This window comes from Balaenoptera musculus, chromosome 7 (assembly GCF_009873245.2).
Source record: "Balaenoptera musculus isolate JJ_BM4_2016_0621 chromosome 7, mBalMus1.pri.v3, whole genome shotgun sequence".
In the NCBI taxonomy this organism is placed as follows: Eukaryota; Metazoa; Chordata; class Mammalia; order Artiodactyla; family Balaenopteridae; genus Balaenoptera; species Balaenoptera musculus.
The window spans coordinates 59,625,128-59,648,766 of NC_045791.1; the positions used below are offsets into that span (position 1 = coordinate 59,625,128).

Here is a 23,639-nt window from a genome sequence, read left to right on the forward strand (position 1 = left end):
GGGCTTTCTCTAGTTGCGGCGAGCGGGGGCTACTCTTCATTGCAGTGTGCGGGCTGCTCATTGTGGTGGCTTCTCTTGTTGCGGAGCACGGGCTCTAGGTGCGTGGGCTTCAGTAGTTGAGGCTCGTGGGCTCAGTAGTTGTGGCTCATGGGCTCTAGAGCGCAGGCTCTGTAGCTTTGGCGCACGGGCTTAGTTGCTCCGTGGCATGTGGGATCTTCCCAGACCAGGGCTCGAACCCGCGTCCCCTGCATTGGCAGGCGGATTCTTAACCACTGCGCCACCAGGGAAGGCCATCCAGTGCTTTATTTTAACTAAGGTTATTTATGAGTGTTATGCCCAGAATGGGGTAAAATGGTAATTTTATAAAATTTGGAGATTCTACAATATAAATCAAAAAGAAAAATGCCATTTACAAGCCTTGAGAAGAATTTCCTTCTTTAATTTAAACGGATTTATTTACTATATTATTTCATCATTTATTGCCTCTTAATAATATGGTAAATAACTCATTTCAAGAGTCATGATTTAAACATCTACTTTCCAAACTCCAGCTTCCATTTTTGCTGAGGTAAAAGTAGCCATCATCTTTCAAACTGAATTCTTAGATTTGGAGTTGGAAATTATTTCCCTGATGCTTTGAAAAGGGAAAATAAATTCTAAACCTTTCTAAGTACTACTTGGTTATAAAGAATTCTATAGTATGGATAAGTCCCAACTGAACTAATTATAATTTGAATGCCATGGGCATTCAAATGATGAAACGGGATCTAGAAGTCAAGTCTTTAGGGTTAAGAAACAGGATTTGTTAGGATTTGACCTTAATTACTGTATAAGCTTGAAAAAGTAACCACTCTGTTCTTCAATTTTTTAAAAATTACTATTGCAAGAGATATCATTTTTCCTCCCTCAAGGCCCAAGAATAATGTAAGAAGAAAAATTTCCCTGGCAAGCTACCAGACAATGACAGCAGAGAAAGCAAGAGTGAGGGAGTGAGAATGAGAGAGAGAGAGAAAAATTCTCCATTTTGCAGGACTATAAAGTATAGGGCTTATGCTAGAAGCATTTTACCATAGCAACATGTTCTATAACTGTTTTCCTTAGAAACAGCATTAACTAACTGGAAGATGACCCACTCATTTTGTAGAATGAGAGTGTAATGTAAGTTTAAAAATCTCTTTTTCAAAAACAGGACTATTGAAGAGAAATTTAACCAGCACTTACCATTTACTTAGCTCAACGGCTCCAGAAATTATGTGTTTCTTCTCTTAAAACAAAGAAATCCCAAACAACCATAATTTGACAAATATTTCTTTGACATGTTTTTTTTTCTACCATAATTCTAGCACCTCTCTTTTGGAACTTTACTGTTCATGCTTTCCAAGTTTCCTATTAGTAAAAAATTCAAAATTAAGTAACAATTTTGATACCTACCAGGACACTGTATTCAGATTACTGATGTTATGACTTTAAATCACAATATACCTACCCTCTGTGGGTTCCCCATTAATTTTCTGTCACAGTGCCCAGTTTTACATCAGTGAAATTTAAGGTATTAATTCCAATAAGGCAGTTTGAAGGTGTATGTTCGATTGGGAAAGGCAGAAATTTTTTCTAACATTATCGCCATCCTCAGATACTCAAGTGATATGAACACATGAACATTACCATGCAGTAAGAGCCACGTGCTACAATCAATCTTAAATGAAAATAGAGCACTTCGCCCACTCAAGAAGGCCTGGAAACAGTCCAAAGCAAGATCTCCCTTTGGCTGATTTACAAAGTGTGTGGGGAGAGATAAATTAGGAGTTTGGGAGTAACATATACCCACTACTATATATAAAACAGATAACCAACAAGAACCTACTGTATAGCACAGGTAATTATACTCAATATTTTTAATAACATATAAGGGAAAATAATCTGAAAAAAAAGATATATATGTATGTATACCTGAATCACTCTGCTGTACACCTGAAACTAACACAACATTGTAAATCAACTATACTCCAATTAAAAAAAAAAAAGGCAAACCAAGGCAGGGCAGTCAACCAGAGCCCTATGGTTTGCATGCCAAAAGCCTGCAATATTTATGTATCTTTACCTAATAAATGAAAGAGGATTTTTAAAAAGAGAAAGATTTTTTTGGTAAAAGTTTCAAGGGTTTTTTTGGTTTTTTCAAGGGTTTTTTTTTCAAATTATTTGTCAAATATATCAAGGTTATATCAATATAACCTTGATATATTTTATGATAATTCCATTCCTCCAGGAGAAACACTACCATGTTGGCACAAATGTCCACCTCAAACAGAACAATGGGAGCTCTAAGATAAAATTCTCCTGTTTTTTGTTTTTTTTTTCAGTGACCTTTTACACGTCAAAGCACAGAATCTCTTAGTTTTGAGTACAAAATAATGGCCAGCGTAGGAATATATTTTAAAAGCTCCTGTTTGCTGCTATCACTTTTGAAACTCTAAGTGGAGTCGAGATTTCTGTGACGTGCTCCAGCCTGTTGAAGTCATGGGTCTCTGACTGGTTTGCCCTGATGACCTAAAATCACCAGCTTCACCTCACACTGACCTTGTTTGCGCTGTTAAAAAAGTCATTTGCCTTTTTTAACCAGGTTTTCCTTTCCACCATGAGCCGACCAAATTCCTCTTGAAGCCAAGTCAGTTTCTGGTTAGAGAGCTGTAGGTGTTCTTTCTCCACATCCTCCTTGGAGAGCAGAATCCCCAGTGCCTCTGTCTTCAGCTTCTGCACTGCGGAATTCCATTCCTGCAAGAGAGCACGCTTCAGTTTATTTTACACATCCTCCCCTTTGGAATCTCTGGTAAGACTCAGAGGACATTTACATGTGTTGAATGTATCAGCAACCTGTCATTATTTTCAAATCATAAAGGAGTCAATGCTACATTCCAGGTTTGAGTATCGAGACATAGGTAAAAAAAGAAAGAGACACAGAAAAGAGGCTAAAAAGGGAGAGGGGACGATAGTAGAAAGGGGCAGGTCAATTGGGATACGTGACTGATGGAGGGTCTGGTTGCCCTGAATTCAGGTCACTTGCCATTTCCCTTAACAATACCTGAAAATATACCCAAAATATGGTCATCAGTGTTTTTCAATCTCTAACTCATTTTTACCTATTTTTATTCATTTAAGTATAAAAACATTTCTCTCCCACAATTTAGTCTCACTGGCAACGTGGGCAAATACGCACAAGAAAGGAAGGGAAATCTCATAGTCTATGGTTGTTTGTGCATCTGCCTACACTTAGAACTGAAATTAAGACCTGTTACTCTGCACAAAGTTAATAGCTGTTATTGTGCAGTATTCTCTCCTTCCTGACCCCAGTTTCACCTCTCAATGTTTCACTATTAATGATTTATAAACATTTCAACAAAGGAAAAGAGGTAGTTTTTTACTTTCTATTGCATGAGGGTGAAAAACAGTAAATAGAGAAGAAAGAAAATAACAAGAGTTGAAGTAAATCAAACATATTAACATTCCATTTATTTGAAGGGAAATTCAAATTTCTTGCAAAAGAACTGAAGACAGATCTAGTTTCATAAAATAATGCTTATCTCTCACACAGGAGTCTTGTTAGCAAATTTTCTGGTACCCATCTCAGCTGAGACTGAGCAGTGAGCAGATGCTGCTTGTTAAAGCATCAGAAATTTATCACCAAATTTTAAAAATCACAGTCTGACTCCATCCTGGCTTGCTCCCCAGTGCAAAATGTCCTATTATTAAGTTACATTTGTTGCATTATATTGTATAAAATAATACAATTTTAGTGCACTTTACCGCTATCATTTCCATTCATTTATTTCACAAGACAACTAAATACTGTGTACCTGGGACCATGTTAGGATAGATGTCTTGGGGAATATAAACAAAGAATAAAATATAGTTCTTTCCTTTAACAATACATAAACTGCTATTTTACGTAATTTTATATATACTGCATTATGAAGTGTATTAAATACATGCTGTTTCTACAAACACACAAATACACGTACATACACACAAAATGGTAGCATTTCAAATCACAGTTGGTAGATGCTGAAAATAGAAACTGTACATATTATTTTATGGACTTCATAGAACCTGTTCTAGTAATTGTGTAAGAGAAAAATAGTTTGATCAATGGACGCAAGAATAAGTATGGTAAGGGGGTAAGATGGCGGAAGAGTAAGACGCGGAGATCACCTTCCTTCTCAGAGATACAGTAGAAATACATCTACACGTGGAACTGCTCCTACAGAACACCCACTGAACGCTGGCAGAAGACGTCAGACCTCCCAAAAGGCAAGAAAATCCCCACGTACTTGGGTAGGGCAAAAGAAAAAAGAAACAACAAAGACAAAAGAATAGGGACGGGACCTGCACCAGTGGGAGGGAGCCGTGAAGGAGGAAAGGTTTCCACACACCAGGAAGCCCCTTTGCGGGCGGAGACTGCGGGTGGCAGAGGGGGGAAGCTTCAGAGCCACGGAGGAGAGCGCAGCCACAGGGGTGTGGAGGGCAAAGCGGAGACATTCCCGCACGGAGGATCGGTGCTGAGTAGCACTCACCGGCCCGAGAGGCTTGTCTGCTCACCCGCCGGGGCGGGTGGGGGCTGGGAGCTGAGGCTCGGGCTTCGGTGCTAGCCGGGAGGGAGTCCAGGGAAAAGTCTGCAGCTGCCGAAGACGCAAGAGACTTTTTCTTGCCTCTTTGTTTCGCGGCGCGCAAGGAGAGGGGATTCAGAGCGCCGCCTAAACGAGCTCCAGAGACGGGCGCGAGCTGCGGCTAACAGCGCGGACCACAGAGACGGGCAGGAGACGCTAAGGCTGCTGCTGCCGCCACCAAGAAGCCTGTGTGCGAGCACAGGTCACTCTCCACACCGCCCCTCCCGGGAGCCAGTACAGCTCGCCACTGCCAAGGTCCCGTGATCCAGGGACAACTTCCCCGGGAGAACGCACGGGGCGCCTCAGGCTGCTGCAACGTCACGACGCCTCTGCCGCCGCAGGCTCGCCCCGCCTCCTCCGTACCGCTCCCTCCCCCCCACCTGAGTGAGCCAGAGCCCCCGAAGCAGCTGTTCCTTTAACCCCGTTCTGTCTGGGCGGGGAACAGACGCCCTCAGGCGACCTACACACAGAGGCGGGTCCAAATCCAAAGCTGAGCCCCTGGAGCTGTTCGAACAAAGAAGAGAAAGGGAAATCTCTCCCAGCAGCCTCAGGAGCAGCGGATTAAAGCTCCACAAACAACTTGATGTGCTTGCATCTGTTGAATACCTGAAGCGACAACGAATCATCCCAAATTCAAGAGGTGGACTTTGGGAGCAGGATATATTAATTTTTCCCCTTTTCCTTTTTTTGTGAGTGTATATGTGTATGCTTCTGGGTGAGATTTTATCTGTATAGCTTTGCTTTCACCATTAGTCCTAGGGTTAGGTCCGTTTTCTTTGTTTGTTTGTTTGTTTTTTAACTTAAAAAATTTTTTTTTCCTAATAAATGTTTTCTTAATAATTTTTTCCTTATTTTCTATTCTTTAGAAATTAAAAAAAAATTTTTAATAAGTTTTTTCATATTTTTTATTTTAAAAATTAAATTTTTTTTCTTCTTAATAAATTTTTTTCTTAATAATTTTTTTCTTATTCTTTATTATAAAAAATTAATAAATCTATTTTTTAAAATTAAAAAAAATTTTTTCTGAATACATTTACTCTTAATAATTTTTTTCTTATTTTTTATTATAATAGGTTTATTTTATTTTATCCTCTTTCTTTCTTTCTATTTTTTTCTCCCTTTTATTCTGAGCCATGTGGATGAAAGACTCTTGGTGCTCCAGCCAGGCATCAGGGCTGTGCCTCTGAGGTGGGAGAGCCAACTTCAGGACACTGGTCCACAAGAGACCTCCAGCTCTACATAATACCAAACGGCAAAAATCTCTCAGAGATCTCCATCTCAACATCAAGACCCAGCTTCACTCAACGACCAGCAAGCTACAGTGCTGGACACCCTATGCCAAACAACTAGCAAGACAGGAACACAGCCCCATCCATTAGCAGAGAGGCTGCCTAAAATCATAATAAGGCCACAGACACCCCAAAACACACCACCAGACGTGGACGTGCCCACCAGAAAGACAAGATCCAGCCTCATCCACCAGAACACAGGCACTAGTTCCCTCCACCAGGAAGCCTACACAACCCACTGAACCAACCTTACACATTGGGGACAGATACCAAAAACAACGGGAACTACGAACCTGCAGCCAGTGAAAAGGAGACCCCAAACACAGTAAGATAAGAGACGACAGAAAATGAGACGACAGAAAAACACACAGCAGATGAAGGAGCAGGGTCAAAAAACACCAAACCTAACAAATGAAGAGGAAATAGGTAGCCTACCTGAAAAAGAATTCAGAATAATGATAGTAAGGATGATCCAAAATCTTGGAAATAGAATAGACAAAATGCAAGAAACATTTAACAAGGACGTAGAAGAACTAAAGAGGAACCAAGCAATGATGAAAAACACAATAAATGAAATTAAAAATACTCTAGATGGGATCAATAGCAGAATAACTGAGGCAGAAGAACGGATAAGTGACCTGGAAGATAAAATGGTGGAAATAACTACTGCAGAGCAGGAGAAAGAAAAAAGAATGAAAAGAACTGAGGACAGTCTCAGAGACCTCTGGGACAACATTAAACACACCAACATTCGAATTATAGGGGTCCCAGAAGAAGAAGAGAAAAAGAAAGGGACTGAGAAAATATTTGAAGAGATTATAGTTGAAATCTTCCCTAATATGGGAAAGGAAATAGTTAATCAAGTCCTGGAAGCACAGAGAGTCCCATACAGGATAAATACAAGGAGAAATACGCCAAGACACATATTAATCAAACTGTCAAAAATTAAATATAAAGAAAACATATTAAAAGCAGCAAGGGAAAAACAACAAATAACACACAAGGGAATCCCCATAAGGTTAACAGCTGATCTTTCAGCAGAAACTCTGTAAGCCAGAAGGGAGTGGCAGGATATACTTAAAGTGATGAAGGACAAAAACCTACAACCAAGGTTACTCTACCCAGCAAGGATCTCATTCAGATTTGATGGAGAAATTAAAACCTTTACAGACAAGCAAAAGTTGAGAGAGTTCAGCACCACCAAAGCAGCTTTACAACAAATGCTAAAGGAACTTCTCTAGCCAAGAAACACAAGAGAAGGAAAACACCTACAATAAAAAACCCAAAATATTTAAGAAAACGGGAATAGGAACATACATATTGATAATTACCTTAAATGTAAATGGATTAAATGCTCCCACCAAAAGACACAGACTGGCTGAATGGATACAAAAACAAGACCCATATATATGCTGTCTACAAGAGACCCACTTCAGACCTAGAGACACATACAGACTGAAAGTGAGGGGATGGAAAAAGATATTCCATGCAAATGGAAATCAAAAGAAAGCTGGAGTAGCAATTCTCATATCAGACAAAATAGACTTTAAAATAAAGACTATTACAAGAGACAAAGAAGGACACTATATAATGATCAAGGGATCGATCCAAGAGGAAAGTATAACAATTGTAAATGTTTATGCACCCAACATAGGAGCACCTCAATACATAAGGCAAATACTAACAGCCATAAAAGGGGAAATTGACAGTAACACAATCATAGTAGGGGACTTTAACACCCCACTTTCACCAATGGACAGATCATCCAAAATGAAAATGAATAAGGAAACACAAGCTTTAAATGATACATTAAATAAGATGGACTTAATTGATATTTATAGGACATTCCACCCCAAAACAACAGAATACACATTTTTCTCAAGTGCTCATGGAACATTCTCCAGGATAGATCATATCTTGGGTCACAAATCAAGCCTTGGTAAATTTAAGGAAATTGAGATCGTATCAAGTATCTTTTCCAACCACAACGCTATGAGACTAGATATCAATTACAGGAAAAGATCTGTAAAAAATACAAACACATGGAGGCTACACAATACACTACTTAATAACGAAGTGATCACTGAAGAAATCAAAGGGGAAATCAAAAAATACCTAGAAACAAATGACAATGGAAATACGACAACCCATAACCTATGGGATGCAGCAAAAGCAGTTCTAAGAGGGAAGTTTATAGCAATACAAGCCTACATCAAGAAACAGGAAACATCTCGAATAAACAACCTAACCTTGCACCTAAAGCAATTAGAGAAAGAAGAGCAAAAAAACCCCAAAGCTAGCAGAAGGAAAGAAATCATAAAGATCAGATCAGAAATAAATGAAAAAGAAATGAAGGAAACAATAGCAAAAATCAATGAAACTAAAAGCTGGTTCTTTGAGAAGATAAACAAAATTGATAAACCATTAGCCAGACTCATCAAGAGAAAAAGGGAGAAGACTCAAATCAACAGAATTAGAAATGAAAAAGGAGAAGTAACCACTGACACTGCAGAAATACAAACGATCATGAGAGATTACTACAAGCAACTCTATGCCAATAAAATGGACAACCTGGAAGAAATGGACAGATTCTTAGAAATGCACAAACTGCCGAGACTGAACCAGGAAGAAATAGAAAATATGAACAGACCAATCACAAGCACTGAAATTGAAACTGTGATTAAAAATCTTCCAACAAACAAAAGCCCAGGACCAGATGGCTTCACAGGCGAATTCTATCAAACATTTAGAGAAGAGCTAACACCTATCCTTCTCAAACTCTTCCAAAATATTGTAGAGGGAGGAACACTCCCCAACTCATTCTACGAGGTCACCATCACCCTGATACCACACCCAGACAAAGATGTCACAAAGAAAGAAAACTGCAGGCCAATATCACTGATGAACATAGATGCAAAAATCCTCAACAAAATACTAGCAAACAGAATCCAACAGCACATTAAAAGGATTATACACCATGATCAAGTGGGGTTTATTCCAGGAATGCAAGGATTCTTCAATATACGCAAATCAATCAACGTGGTACATCATATTAACAAATTGAAGGAGAAAAACCATATGATCATCTCAATAGATGCAGAGAAAGCTTTCGACAAAATTCAACACCCATTTATGATAAAAGCCCTGCAGAAAGTAGGCATAGAGGGAACTTTCCTCAACATAATAAAGGCCATATATGACAAACCCACAGCCAACATTGTCCTCAATGGTGAAAAACTGAAACCATTTCCAATAAGATCAGGAACAAGACAAGGTTGCCCACTCTCACCACTATTATTCAACATAGTTTTGGAAGTGTTAGCCACAGCAATCAGAGAAGACAAAGAAATAAAAGGAATCCAAATAGGAAAAGAAGAAGTAAAGCTGTCACTGTTTGCAGATGACATGATACTATACATAGAGAATCCTAAAACTGCCACCAGAAAACTACTAGAGCTAATCAATGAATTTGGTAAAGTAGCAGGATACAAAATTAATGCACAGAAATCTCTTGCATTCCTATATACTAATGATGAAAAATCTGAAAGTGAAATTAAGAAAACACTCCCGTTTACCACTGCAACAAAAAGAATAAAATATCTAGGAATAAACCTACCTAAGGAGACAAAAGACCTGTATGCAGAAAATTATAGGACACTGATGAAAGAAATTAAAGATGATACAAATAGATGGAGAGATATACCATGTTCTTGGATTGGAAGAATCAACATTGTGAAAATGACTCTACTACCCAAAGCAATCTACAGATTCAATGCAATCCCTATCAAACTACCCCTGGCATTTTTCACAGAACTAGAACAAAAAATTTCACAATTTGTATGGAGACACAAAAGACCCCGAATAGCCAAAGCAATCTTGAGAACGAAAAATGGAGCTGGAGGAATCAGGCTCCCTGACTTCAGACTATATTACAAAGCTACAGTAATCAAGACAGTTTGGTACTGGCACAAAAACAGAAATATAGATCAATGGAACAGGATAGAAAGCCCAGAGATAAACGCACACACATATGGTCACCTTATCTTTGATAAAGGAGGCAAGCATATACAATGGAGAAAAGACAGCCTCTTCAATAAGTGGTGCTGGGAAAATTGGACAGGTACATGTAAAAGTATGAAATTAGAACACTTCCTGACACCATACACAAAAATAAACTCAAAATGGATTAAAGACCTAAGCGTAAAGCCAGACACTATCAAACTCTTAGAGGAAAACATAGGCAGAACACTCTATGACATAAATCACAGCAAGATCCTTTTTGACCCAGCTCCTAGAGAAATGGAAATAAAAACACAAATAAACAAATGGGACCTAATGAAACTTAAAAGCTTTTGCACAGCAAAGGAAACCATAAACAAGACCAAAAGACAACCCTCAGAATGGGAGAAAATATTTGCAAATGAAGCAACTGACAAAGGATTAATCTCCAAGATTTACAAGCAGCTCATGCAGCTCAATAACAAAAAAACAAACAACCCAATCCAAAAATGGGCAGAAGACCTAAATAGACATTTCTCCAAAGAAGATATACAGATGGCCAACAGACACATGAAAGAATGCTCAACATCATTAATCATTAGAGAAATGCAAATCAAAACCACAATGAGGTATCATCTCACACCAGTCAGAATGGCCATCATCAAAAAATCTAGAAACAATAAATGCTGGTGAGGGTGTGGAGAAAAGGGAACACTCTTGCACTGTTGGTGGGAATGTAAATTGATACAGCCACTATGGAGAACAGTATGGAGGTTCCTTAAAAAACTAAAAATAGAACTACCATACGACCCAGCAATCCCACTACTGGGCATATACCCTGAGAAAACCATAATTCAAAAAAAGTCATGTACCAAAATGTTCATTGCAGCTCTATTTACAATAGCCAGGACATGGAAGCAACCTAAATGTCCATCATCGGATGAATGGATAAAGAAGATGTGGCACATATATACAATGGAATATTACTCAACCATAAAAAGAAATGAAATGGAGGTATTTGTAATGAGGTGGATGGAGTTAGAGTCTGTCATACAGAGTGAAGTAAGTCAGAAAGAGAAAAACAAATACAGTATGCTAACACATATATATGGAATCTAAGGAAAAAAAAAAAGGTCATGAAGAACCTAGTGGCAAGATGGGAATAAAGACACAGACCTACTAGAGAATGGACTTGAGGATATGGGGAGGGGGAAGGGTGAGATGTGACAGGGTGAGAGAGTGTCATGGACATATATACACTACCAAATGTAAAATAGATAGCTAGTGGGAAGCAGCCGCATAGCATAGGGAGATCAGCTCGGTGCTTTGTGACCACCTAGATGGATGGGATAGGGAGGGTGGGAGGGAGGGAGATGCAAGAGGGAAGAGATATGGGAACATATGTATATGTATAACTGATTCACTTTGTTATAAAGCAGAAACTAACACACCATTGTAAAGCAATTATACTTCAATAAAGATGTTAAAAAAAAAAAAGAAAAAAAAAAGAATAAGTATGGTAGATTAAGGCATTGGCATTTTTTTGAGCACCAATTATGAGCTTATGTTTTGTATGTATAACCCTCACAAACTTAGGTTAGATGTTATTGTTTTCCTAGTATTTTCACAGGCTCAGAGGGGTATGTTATTCAAGGTTACATATCCAATAAGTGGCAGAGCTAGGACTATTCACAGGTTTGTATACAATGCTACATTCCAGGGAACTGAGGGTACAGAGACTCCAGAATCTCCAAATTTCTCAGTGAGTGCAAAAGCAATACTCTTAGGCATGAAGATGGGCTACGTGAGTTCTCAAGATCCTTCATTTCTTAAACAGCTATTTGTCCCCATTTAAGGACTGCTAATATGTGCCATGACATTATTTTGTAAAGCACTCTAAATATGCCTCCCACTTAAAAACCACTACTTTAATCTTATCGGGAAAAAGCAAATATTTCTAAAGCAGTTAGCATAATTTCTGGCATACATAATAGGCACTCACTAAATATTAGTCCCACTTTTCTTCCCATCATGGTTCATGGTTCATGGTATCATGGTTCATTAGTGTCCCAAAATTTGTTCATTATTTATGGGAATTCCTGTTTCCCAGTTCTAAAATAACAATAGTGGAAGCCTTCTCCAAATGTACTGGTCAGTGTTATGTACTGATCAATAATATGAGATAAGCAAAATAAAGCAGGTTTCTTTACTGTAGTACTTCTTAGAATTTTTACTGTGTTAACATGCACTGAGACTCCTAGAGGAAAACGTGGTGTGAAACGTTTTGGACAAACTCCTTTGACCAAGAAACCATTTGTTTGCTAATCATCTCAGGGGACCAGTGCTCCGGTTGGAACAATGCTGAGAAACACTACAGTTGTGGCTAAAAGGACCTGAACCAGCTACGGGTTCATTTGCTTTCACAAGTCTTTGTTTCTTTTTTTTGTTTTGTCCCAATCCCTCCAGCTACCCAGTTAGTCCATTTCCTGTCTTTTGGGTCCATTCTCTCAATTTCTGTCTGTTAAGATCTGTGGGGCATTAATCCTCAATGAACTCAAGTAAGAAATGCTCAATAAAAAATGAATAACAAGCAAACATAGGACAATAGAGAATATAAATCAGTGAAATCACTTTTATATTCCTTGTACTAGAGCATTAGATCATTCCTTTTTTTTTTAATTCAATTTAACTGCTTTACTCCATAATATGAATGTACCGCGACTTCTTTATCCATTCTCTTGCTATTTAATTTTTCAGCTAGTATTTTGCTGTTGCAGAAAAGATTTTGTTAAACATCAAAAAAAAAAAAAAAAAGAAATGCTCAATATGTGAAGACATAGAGTAAAGCAGGTAATTCTTTCAAAAAATTGGCATTGACCAGAATCTTCTGTGCTCGTTAGAGGAAAAACACTTAACAAATATGGAGAAGCTAGGGGAGGCCCAGAGAGCTGGGGGAAGGAAAGTGGAGAGGAGGTTAGGATATGGAGAGATAGGTTACAGCCATTACGTGCTCAGTCTGGACAAAACTAAACTCTACGGTGTTGGTATCTTAACTGTCTGCAAGAACGTAAGGGTTGATTCTTCTTCCTGTATGCTAGCACTGTGCTAAATGCTTTACGTATAGTATCTCACTTAATCTTCACCACACCCCTACAAGGTAGGAACTATTATTATCCTCATTTTACAGATGGGGTAACTGAGGCTCAGAAGGGTTAAGAACTTTCCCAAGGTCTCAACACTAGTAGGTGAAAGAGCCAGAACTCAAATTCAGGTAGTTTGACTCTAGAACCTGCTTTCTCAACCAGTATCCTGGCCTCAGCTCTGCAGAGAGGTGATAAACAGTGCTTTTTACACCACGGAAAGATTAAACACATTAACTTAGAATTACAGAGGTGAAACTTCCATAAGGTCTGGATAAGACCTGAAACTGATAAAAGTCCTTATATGACCCTGGGATTTTCTGATTTGAAATTAGAAGCCTTATTATTTCTAAATAAACACAATGCCTTACATATATAACTGAGAATTTACAGCCAAACTCAAGCTATATTTTGCTTAGCAACTGGACCAAAATAATAAAGTTCTTCTCTATGAATAAGAAGAGAAATCCTTGTTCTCTAACAGAGTTCATAAATCTGCCTTTAGTATAAAATTTGCAAACAACATTAAAGAGAGACTTCTGGAGTAGAGCCAAGTCTTTGAAAACCCACTGTAACCTTGTGCTTCATAATGTGTTATATAAAGTGGGCTGTGACCTTCCAAGGAAACTGTAAAGGACTATTTTGTGCCTCCTATCTTTTCTTATTCTCCATCCCCAGTCTTTTTAATTACATTTTCACATGAACTCTGTGGGCAGTAAATGAAGTTGGGTCCACTCAATACTTCTATGCAATCTTCTCAGAAAATTGGTTCTGTTTTCTTTGGGCAATCTATAGGCAGTTTCTGATGCACTTCCATACTGTTCTGATGATGTTATTTCCCCAGCCGTTTTTCTTAGGGGATGCTTCGCCTATTTTACTTTTGAGACAAAACTTTCCAGAGTCATCTGAATCCAGCGTGCTATTTTAAAAACTTAGCTGTCCCTGTTGTCCAGGCTGGAGGAGCCCAACAGAGAAAATCTTGGTCCTCTTTCTCTAAGCCATTGCTGCCTGCCTGCTAAGTATTAAACCTCTGACTGGGTTTCAGCCACTTTGCAATAAAATATTTCCAGTACTTGTCCCCACCAGCAGAAAGCCAAAGTCTGCCACTTCCTTGGCTTTTCAGCTTGACAGATGGACCTGTGTATCTCTGAGCCAATAAAGACGTGGGGCACTGTGTGTTCCTGGGCTCAGGGTGTGTCCACAGGTCACTCCATTACTTTCCTTCTTCACTCACAGTAGTAACCCTTTTAAACTGTGCCTTTCAGTATTCCATTTGCTGAGGAAATGGAGCTTCTCTTGCATCCCCTGATTGTAAGGGTACCTTTAAGAGGATTAGCACTGATAGACAAGAAGGCGAAAATGGTTTCTTCTCCCCCCACCCGTTTTTTTTTTTAACAGTCCCAGGTTAGCTTTTCAAATAAAATTATGGATTGGTATAAAAATTATCCAGCCACTCAATTTAAAAAGTAAAAACATATTAGCTACTCCAATGGAAAAGAAACAAAATACTCCCAATATGTTTAGTAAGCTTTTATTCACTTGCAAACTTCCCTGATGAAGTGGATGGGGTGGGTTTAAATGACCCAGTACCACGTGGTAAATTATTTTCCTTATAAATTTGACTTCAGAATATAATTTTTAAGTGGGAGAAGATGGACAAGAAACAATAGGGAACATTTTTTTTTAATTAATTAATTTATTTTATTTATTTATTTTTGGCTGTGTTGGGTCTTCGTTTCTGTGCGAGGGCTTTCTCTAGTTGCGGCAAGCGGGGGCCACTCTTCATCGCGGTGCGCGGGCCTCTCACTGTCGCGGCCTCTCTTGTTACGGAGCACAAGCTCCAGACGCGCAGGCTCAGTAGTTGTGGCTCACGGGCCTAGTTGCTCCGCGGCATGTGGGATCCTCCCAGACCAGGGCTCGAACCCGTGTCCCCTGCATTGGCAGGCAGATTCTCAACCACTGCGCCACTAGGGAAGCCCCAGGGAACATATTTATAAACTGCTAAGAAGCTATCAGCTGTGGAGATGACTGGCCCAAATCACATGTGGCAGAAGCATGTGTCCGGCTCATGTGTAGGCCCCGTGCCATGGCCGCTTCGGAGGACATCTCAGTAGATACAGCTCATTTCTCGTTCAGTCTTTTAAGTTTACGGTCCCATTTGGTTCAGCACCGAGGAGAATTAACTCACTGACAACAAATCATAGAATTTTACGTGACTGCATTAACAGATGGGACAAACCAAATAAACCTGGCGATTTTAATCAGAGAATATTTGAAAGTCTGCTTTGAGCAGAAATTTTTTGAGAAGAAATGTTTACGCTTTTGGAGAGCGGCAGTGAGCCCTTGAAAAGCTGAAAGTCTCTGATCATGCCGAGCTGGATGGCCAGCTGGGCCACAGTTACTTCTCATGCTCCTTTCCCAGGCATTTCTCACCGACATACACAAAAGCAAGGGTCATCTCACTCTTGGATGAGTACTGAGTTCAGTGTCCACAGGCCATCTGAACTCTGCCCTCACTGTGGTGTATTTCAGCAGAGACACAGACAGACTGCAAACAGGGAAGAACTGTGATTCTGTGTATCACCTAGAGATGAAAGAATTGTGGTGTTTCGCCTCCCGGCCGTAAGGCAGAAATCATAGCTACTGAATCAAGGAGAGCCTATGGGCAAGGGCAGAGAAATGGAAATACACTTTTTACTCCAAACTTAGTAAGTGGCCTCCGGCAGGGCATTTTGCTTTCCTGAGCCTTACTTCTCTGCAGCGCAGAAAGAGCCACCACCATTTCACATAAGCTTCGGCTTCTCTAGTGAATCAGATGTAAATTCAACGGTGAATTGGCTGTGCTTCAAATTCCTGGATTTAAGGCCTTACTAAAATTTGGGGTTTTAGCTATATTTTCCACAATTACCCTACTGGATTTGGGACTGACAGTTTATTTACAGCAGAAATGACAGATGTCACCAAAGCAATCTTTGAATAATAGTTGCTGCTTTCCTTTTTCTCAGTCCATGCAAATATTCCAAAAGATGCAGGAAAAAACAGGGCTTGGAAGCTTCTTGTTTCCTTTATTCTGTTCAGTGCTTGGCCACCAAGTGCAGCCTGTGGGCCAGCCACACAGAGCAGGGTGCTTGCTGCTAATACTGAAGCAAAAGGACGTGTGGCAGAATAAATTTTTTAAATCAGATAAAATCATAACAAATTACACTCATAAGCAAGTCTTCAAAATAACGTTTGGAGCAGAAATACATTTATTTCTTCTTCCTTGGTTCAACATAGTTTTTAGATAAAAATTTAATTACACAGGAAGTCGGGAAGAAATTGTCCCAAGATTTGTGTTTTCTGAGAATCATTATTTTTTCTTTAGTGTCTTGTCCTTGTTTTTCTTAGATTTTTGTTCCTCTTGATCACATTTTCTTCAAGTTGATTAAGTAAGGAGTGGAGCCAGATTGGGGGCTATTGATGTTTCCAATTTTTAAATCAAAATTAATAAAGTCTAGCTGGCCAAATTATTTTCATCTAACACAATTTGCCTACAATCAGAGTGTGCCACTGGCCGACTAGGTGATTGCAGTTTATATTAATGTCTTCAAAAGACTTACTTTTTAATTTTCTAGAGAATCTGTTGGAGATATCTTCAGGATCTCAACATGTAATTCAACCATGGGGAGAATTACTAGGTTTTGATGTTCACTTCTTATGAAGATTTCCCTAAATCAAGCAGATTAAGTTGGGAAGGGGGTATCCATATATTTCACCCACAAGGAACATCAGATATAGATTAGAACAATGACTTTTAGTTGTTATGTACAAGATCAATGTAAGAAAACCAATAACATTCCTAGATAGCAACAATAGCCAATTATCTTTTCTAATAAAGATCCCATTTATAAGAGCAATAAACATTATGAGGCAGTCATTTGTTCAACTATGTATTTGGCAGGTCTAGTCTATGCCAAGCATTCTTCTAAATACGCCATCTAGGCCAGTGAATTTAGCTCCAGTGTTAGTGATGGTGGTGGTCCACCATGTATTTTATTTTGTTCATAACCAATAAACATGGTAAATCAGTACATTGTCTGGTTAGTTTGAAGATGACCACACTGTAGAATAGAGACAAGTAGAGCAGGTTAGGGGACTCTCAGGTGCCACGCAGGGCGGGAGTTGTGTGCAGTATTAAATATGATGGTCAGGGTAGGCTTTTTGAGTAGTGAGATTTGAGCAAAGATGGGCAGGAAGTAAGGGGATGAGCCAAGAGGATCTCTGGAGAAAGAATTTTCCAGGTTGAGGGCACAGCTAGAATAAAGGCTCCCAGGTGGGAGTTTTCCTGCTGGGGTGGAGGAACAGCAAGGACACAGCGCGGTAGAGCTGAGTGTCCCACGGAGGAAGCAGGAGGAGAAGCAGTAAGAGGGGCACGGTGGGGCCAGAGTGGGAGGATCCAGAGGCAGGGCCTTGTAAACACTGAAGTCTTTTATTCTGAGAGAAGTGTGAAGCTGTTGGAAGGTCTGGGGCATAGGGTCTGACATAACTTTAAAAAAAAACAAAAATAAAAGCACAGGACTGTCGTTTGAGAATACTTTGCTGGTGGAGGGGTGCAGGGATGCATGCACAGTGATTCCTGAGGAAGCTACTGCAATTAGCCAGGAAAGATGGAGGTAGGTCATTCCCTAGGACAGCAGTGGAGATCATGAGAAATGATAGGATATTCTGGATCTACTTAGATGACACAGCCCAGGTGATTTCCTATGAGTAAGAGGAAGAAGAATCAAGACTCTTTTGACCTGAGTAACTGGATGGATTGAGTTGCCCTTAACTGAGATATGAAGAACTAGGCAGAAGAGATTTTGAGTGGGAAGAAGAAGAATTCAGTTTCTGACATCCTCTTGAGCCTGTCTCTCTGGAAAGGCTGTGCTTAAGCTCCTGAAGTCAGTACCCACCACCCACTTCTACACACACACACACACACACACACTCTCTCTCTCACAAACTCACATTCCATTAGCAAATACTCTCACAGATTCCTCCCAAATATGCCCTAAGCCTTTTAGACTAGAACAGTCTATTTAAAGGACTATGAAGAATAAAGGCTTCAAGTTGCCTATAAGGAAAATAAGATCCCAAACCTAAGGTAGCAAGAAGAAACTAAATATCCAGCAGTTTCAAATACATTTTTAAATGCACAGACATGCGTGTAACATACACAGCCAGTGGTTCTTTTCGTTTCTGGAATGCAGAAGCAAAATGACTACAAAAGCCAGCTACCATGAGGTGATGCTGCATCTCAATCCCAGGTAGTAGGAATGTCTCAAAGAAATGGTGTGAAGCCAGTAACATATTCAACACACTCAGTTTTCAAAGGTACTGCATAGTGATAGGTAAGAAGTGACAGTACTTTTCAAAATGTGAGGGTTCGGGTAAAACATACTGGTGACATCAATTTCCCTTTACTGTTTCTTGTGATAATTCATATAAAGTGAGAGGTGTCTAACCCTTTCTGATTACTCCCTAAAAGCCCCCTTGTGAGCAGTTCCTTTATGTCTTTCTCAGTCTGGGTTCTCAGGGGCTTACTGAATATGTGAAGAAAAAACTTTAAGTCTCTTTATCACTTAGATGTGGAGTAAAAAAGTCAAACTCATAGAAACAGAGTAGAAAAGTGATTGCCAGGGGCTGGGGGGTGGAGGAAATAAGGAGACATTGGTAGGAGAGTACAAACTTTCATCTATAAGATGAATAAGTTCTGAGGATCTAATGTAAAATGTGGTGATTAGAGTTAACGCTGTACTATATAATTGAAATTTCTAAGGGAATACACTGTACTATGTAACTGAAATTTACATATCCACAAAGATAAATATGTGAGGTGATAGATATGTTAATTAACTAGATGGAGGGGAATCCTTTCACAACATATACGTATATGAAATCATTACGATAAACATTCCAAATAGCTTGCAATTTTGTGTCAATTATACCTCAATAAAACTTAAAAAAGAAAAAGTTTAAATCTCTGGATTCATGATGCAGGGAATCCCTGTATACAACTACCAGGTTTACAAAGAATCCAAACAGCCTGCATCACCCTTTCTGTGCCTGTACTCCCCATCAACACCCTGTTACCATCATGGGAGTGTGCAAGTGTGCAGCTTCAGAAGAGAAAGTACCGTGGTGCTTTGTCCTTAACAGTAGGTGCAACTCAGAGGCAGTGTTGGCTTTGGCCACTCTTCAGATCACTTTACTTTTCAACATTATCTGAAATTGCTTTCTTGTGTTTGGGTTAATAAAACGTTCACTTCCAAAAATCGGCGGTGGGGTGGTGGAAAAGAAAAACAAAAGTCAAGGATGGTTAAGAAGTTGGCAGACATTCACACATTAGTGTGAATAGATTGCTTTCCTCTTAACACTCGAGAACTGCAGCATTGCGTCCACCATCATGAAGTTTTGCCCATTATTTCTCTGTTGCCTCAGAATCGGGAGAGTTCCCATAGAACTGTGTTTAGTTTGTAGTCTCAATGATGATCATGCAGTAGATAGACAGACTCATGACTTCCTAGCCAAACTGAATGTCACTTATGAACAGCAATTTAGAAGTCCAGCCAGGACTGACTCAGGGTAACATTTTGCTGCCAGGTTCCTGTCCAATGGAGTCATCCACTGACCCAACTAACACTAGCTGCATTTAACTCATGTCCCAGACCCATCTACTGGGTGTTACAGGGAATCCAGATATGAATACATCATGGCCCTTGTTTTTGAGAATCTCACAGCTGTGGGGAAATCAGACATGTGAACGACTGAAATGCCAGGAAGGCATTAATTGCTTTAATTGAGCAATAAGCAACACTCTAAGAAGGGAAAGACAAGTACTGGAGAGATCAACAACCATTTCAGAGAAGGAATCTGGACCAACGCTGAGCCTATAGGTCATCAACTAAAATCACTCCCTAGGCTGAAGTGGATACATAGAGCTTTAGACAGACCCTCTCTGCCCAATGTACTGACCTCAAAATATTATCCAGACATCCTGAATGTGGGTGCTTTGTCTTGCTTCTTAGCCAGTTTCTGTCAGGTCCAATCTTGAACTACATACCAAATTCTGTCCACGGCTTCTGTTTCTGCTTAGATTTTCTGCCTCAGTTGCTAACACTTTCCCCTGACTTCTACTCCTCCTCCTCTTTGGTAACCAAATTGTGACCTCGGGCTTGCCTGCTTTTTAGCTTTATTCTTCCCATGTCAACTCTAAGATTATAATTAGCAACTAACTTTGAAAAAGAAGAGGAAGAAAATAGGGGAAAAGAGATTCTCTGTGAGGGGTCCAACTAACTCAAGTCTCAGAGGTGAGAAAGTCTGTGGTACGCATGGGAGTGATAAGCAGACCAAGAAAGTTTAGATTCACAGAGACGTACAGGCTGGGGGGCAGGCAAAGGGCAGGTCATGGGGGGGCTTTAATAAAAGTCACAGGAGTCTGTATTTTATTTTGTATCCAAAGGGCATTTTAGGAGATGCTTGAGAAAAAACTGGCCTAGTCTCAGCTTGTCCAAAGGTAACTTTGATGACGTCATAAATGATTAACTGCAAAACAGAAAGACTGGAGGCCCAGACGCCAGTTAGGCGTGTGGCAGGATAATTTATTGTGTTCTTCCTATATTGTCCCATCTGCCCTGTTTCAAGAAGAAAGTCAATTATTTTCTATGCCCCTCTTGCCTTAGTGAAGTTTATATTAAGACCAAAAGCAGAACTTATCTGCAAGTCATTTTCCCTCCTGCCTTTTGCAAAAAGACTAAGTCCAATAAAGACATTATGAGAGATGTGGTAAAGGATAAGGAGATAAAGGTGAGGGCCATACAGAGACAGGGAGATCTGGCTGGTGCCGGAGAGAAGGCTGGATGTGAGGTGAGGCGTGTGGAGGAGATGCAGGGTCCTCTCAGGGCAGTGCCATGAAGACATGCACGGCCCCTGGGGACGGCTGTGTATTCCCTCCAGGGAGACTGGGAGTCAGACCAGCCTGGCACCTCAAACAGGCACAGAAGCAGCAGAGCCACTGAAACTGCGGCCTCCATACAGGCTGAGACAATGATTGCCTCAGAGGGAAGCTGAGTGAACTGATGACCACAGTGGCTTCCCCAGTGCTGTGGTGCTGTGTGGATCCAGGAACATTTACAGAACCCTGGAAAGGGGCTCCAACAATGACAGATTGAATGTGTCGCCAGTCATACGATGGGAGCTCAGAATCAGGCTTATGTTGACTAAAAAACCATTTTTTAAACAAGCCAGCAATATTTCATACACATATTGTAGTTTGTAGGCTCAGATTCATAGTACTACATAATGTAATTGTAGTAGACCTAGTGAAAGATTCTGAGAAACTAAAGTAGGGCCTGGGAGGAGAAGGCAAGAAGGAGATAGAGGTAAGAACTGACTAAATTTGAGAGATGATCTGAAGTGAGGGGAGAGGAAGAATAATGTGACTTTGAGGTCTCTAATCTGGGTGACTGAAGGGCTGCAATTTCTTTAGCCAAGAAAGAAAAATGGGGGAAGGCTTGGAGGAGAAAATAATAATTTTAGTTGAGTTAAAGTGCTGGTAAGAAATCTATAAGTCAATCTTCCACAGGAACTTCTAAAAAGAAGACTGGAGGGGCTTCCCTGGTGGCGCAGTGGTTGAGAATCTGCCTGCCAATGCAGGTGACACGGGTTCAAGCCCTGGTCTGGGAAGATCCCACATGCCGCGGAGCAACAGGGCCCGTGAGCCACAATTACTAAGCCTGCGCGTCTGGAGCCTGTGCTCCGCAACAAGAGAGGCCGCGATAGTGAGAGGCCCGCGCACCATGATGAAGAGTGGCCCCCGCTTGCCACAACTAGAGAAAGCCCTCGCACAGAAACGAAGACCCAACACAGCCATAAATAAATAAATAAATAAATAAAAATTAAAAAAGAAGACTGGAGTTGAGAAAAGATGTAAGAGTTGGAGATCTTTAAGTCTAGAAATCATTAAGATAAAACCTGTATTATCACTGTGGGACTGGATAACTCCACATGAGCAAAGTATGAAATGAGAAGAGAAAAGAGCCAGAAGTTAAGCATTTCATGTAAAGGGAGACTGGAGGAAGAGATGGCATTGAAAGAGATTTAGAAGGAGCCAGGAACCATCAGACAGATGGGAGAACCAGAGAAGGTGGTGTCTCAGAGGCCAAGTGCACAGAGAGCTTCAAGTCATCTGTTACTTGAGAAAGAGCAGCTTCTCCTAATGCAGGTAAAGGATTAGTGGGTGGGGAGGCCAGGGAGGCAGAAAATGAAGTAGTTGTATTCATTTCCTAGGGTTCTTGTAACAAAGTACAGTCGACCCTTGAACAACATGTGTTTGAACTGCAAGGGTCCACTTATACACAGGTTTCTTTAAATACATATACTACTATGTTTATGATCTGTGGTTGGTTGACTCTGTGGATGGGGAAACCATGGATATGGAAGGCTGACCATGAGACTTGAGCATCTACAGATTTTGGTATCTGTGGGGGGTCTTGGAAGAACCAATGCCCCAAGGATACTGAGGGACATCTGTACAACAAAGTCAGTGGTCTGAACAACAGAAATTTATCCTCTCACAGTCCGCTGATTTAGATTTTAGAAGTCTAAAATCAAGATATCAACAGTGTTGGTTCCTTCTTGGGGCTGTGAGGATATAACCTGTTCCAAGCACCTCTCTTGGCCTTGTTGATGGCTGTCTTCTCCCTTTGTCTCTTCACATCGTCTTCCCCCTATGGGTGTCTGCCTCTGTGTTCAAATTTCCCCTTTTTATAAGTCATACTGAATTAGGGTACACTCTGATGACCCCATCTTAACTAATTACATCTGCAATAACACTATTTCCAAATAAGATCACATTCTGAGACACTGGGGGTTAGGACTTTAACATACAAATGTTGGTAGACACAATTCAACCTGTTAGTCATGAAAAAGGTAGAATAGTGTCTTAAGGGTTGAGAAGCAATGTTTATGTTTTCTATTTTATGAGAGACTAAATGAGGTATTAAGATGAAGAGAGAGGGGCTTCCCTGGTGGCGCAGTGGTTAAGAATCGCCTTCCAATGCAGGGGACACGGGTTTGATCCCTGGTCTGGGAAGATCCCACATGCTGTGGAGCAGCTAAGTCCGTGCGCTACAACTACTGAGCCTGTGCTCTAGAGCCCGCGAGCCACAACTACTGAGCCTGCGTGCCACAACTACTGAAGCCCACGCACCTAGAGCCCATGCTCCACAAGAGAAGCCACCGCAATGAGAAGCAAGCACACCACAATGAAAAGTAGCCCCTGCTCACCACAACTAGAGAAAGCCCGTGTGCAGCAACGAAGACCCAATGCAGCCAAAAATAAATAAATACATAACTAACTAAATAAATAAATTTATTAAAAAAAAGAAAGAAGAGAGATACAAAATGAAGAGATGGAAAAGGTAGGACTTCGAAGAATGGATGAAGGCTTAAATTTGGAGAAGAGGGGAATGGGAAACACACTGGGAGAAGGAAAGTTAAAAAGAGACAAAAAAGGACAGAGAAGAAAA

General features: G+C 40.2%; 1 protein-coding gene across 4 annotated transcripts in view; it reads right to left on the reverse strand.

The window, feature by feature from the left end:
• The window catches only part of CCDC141 (coiled-coil domain containing 141), a 204,282-nt gene that overhangs the window by 94,335 nt on the left and 86,308 nt on the right, over nucleotides 1-23,639 (reverse strand). For all 4 annotated transcript variants that reach the window (XM_036858604.1, XM_036858605.1, XM_036858606.1 and 1 more), the window contains one exon: nucleotides 2,578-2,772. In XM_036858604.1, coding sequence (XP_036714499.1) covers nucleotides 2,578-2,772 — 195 coding nt within the window. The remainder of the gene's footprint in view (nucleotides 1-2,577; nucleotides 2,773-23,639) is intronic.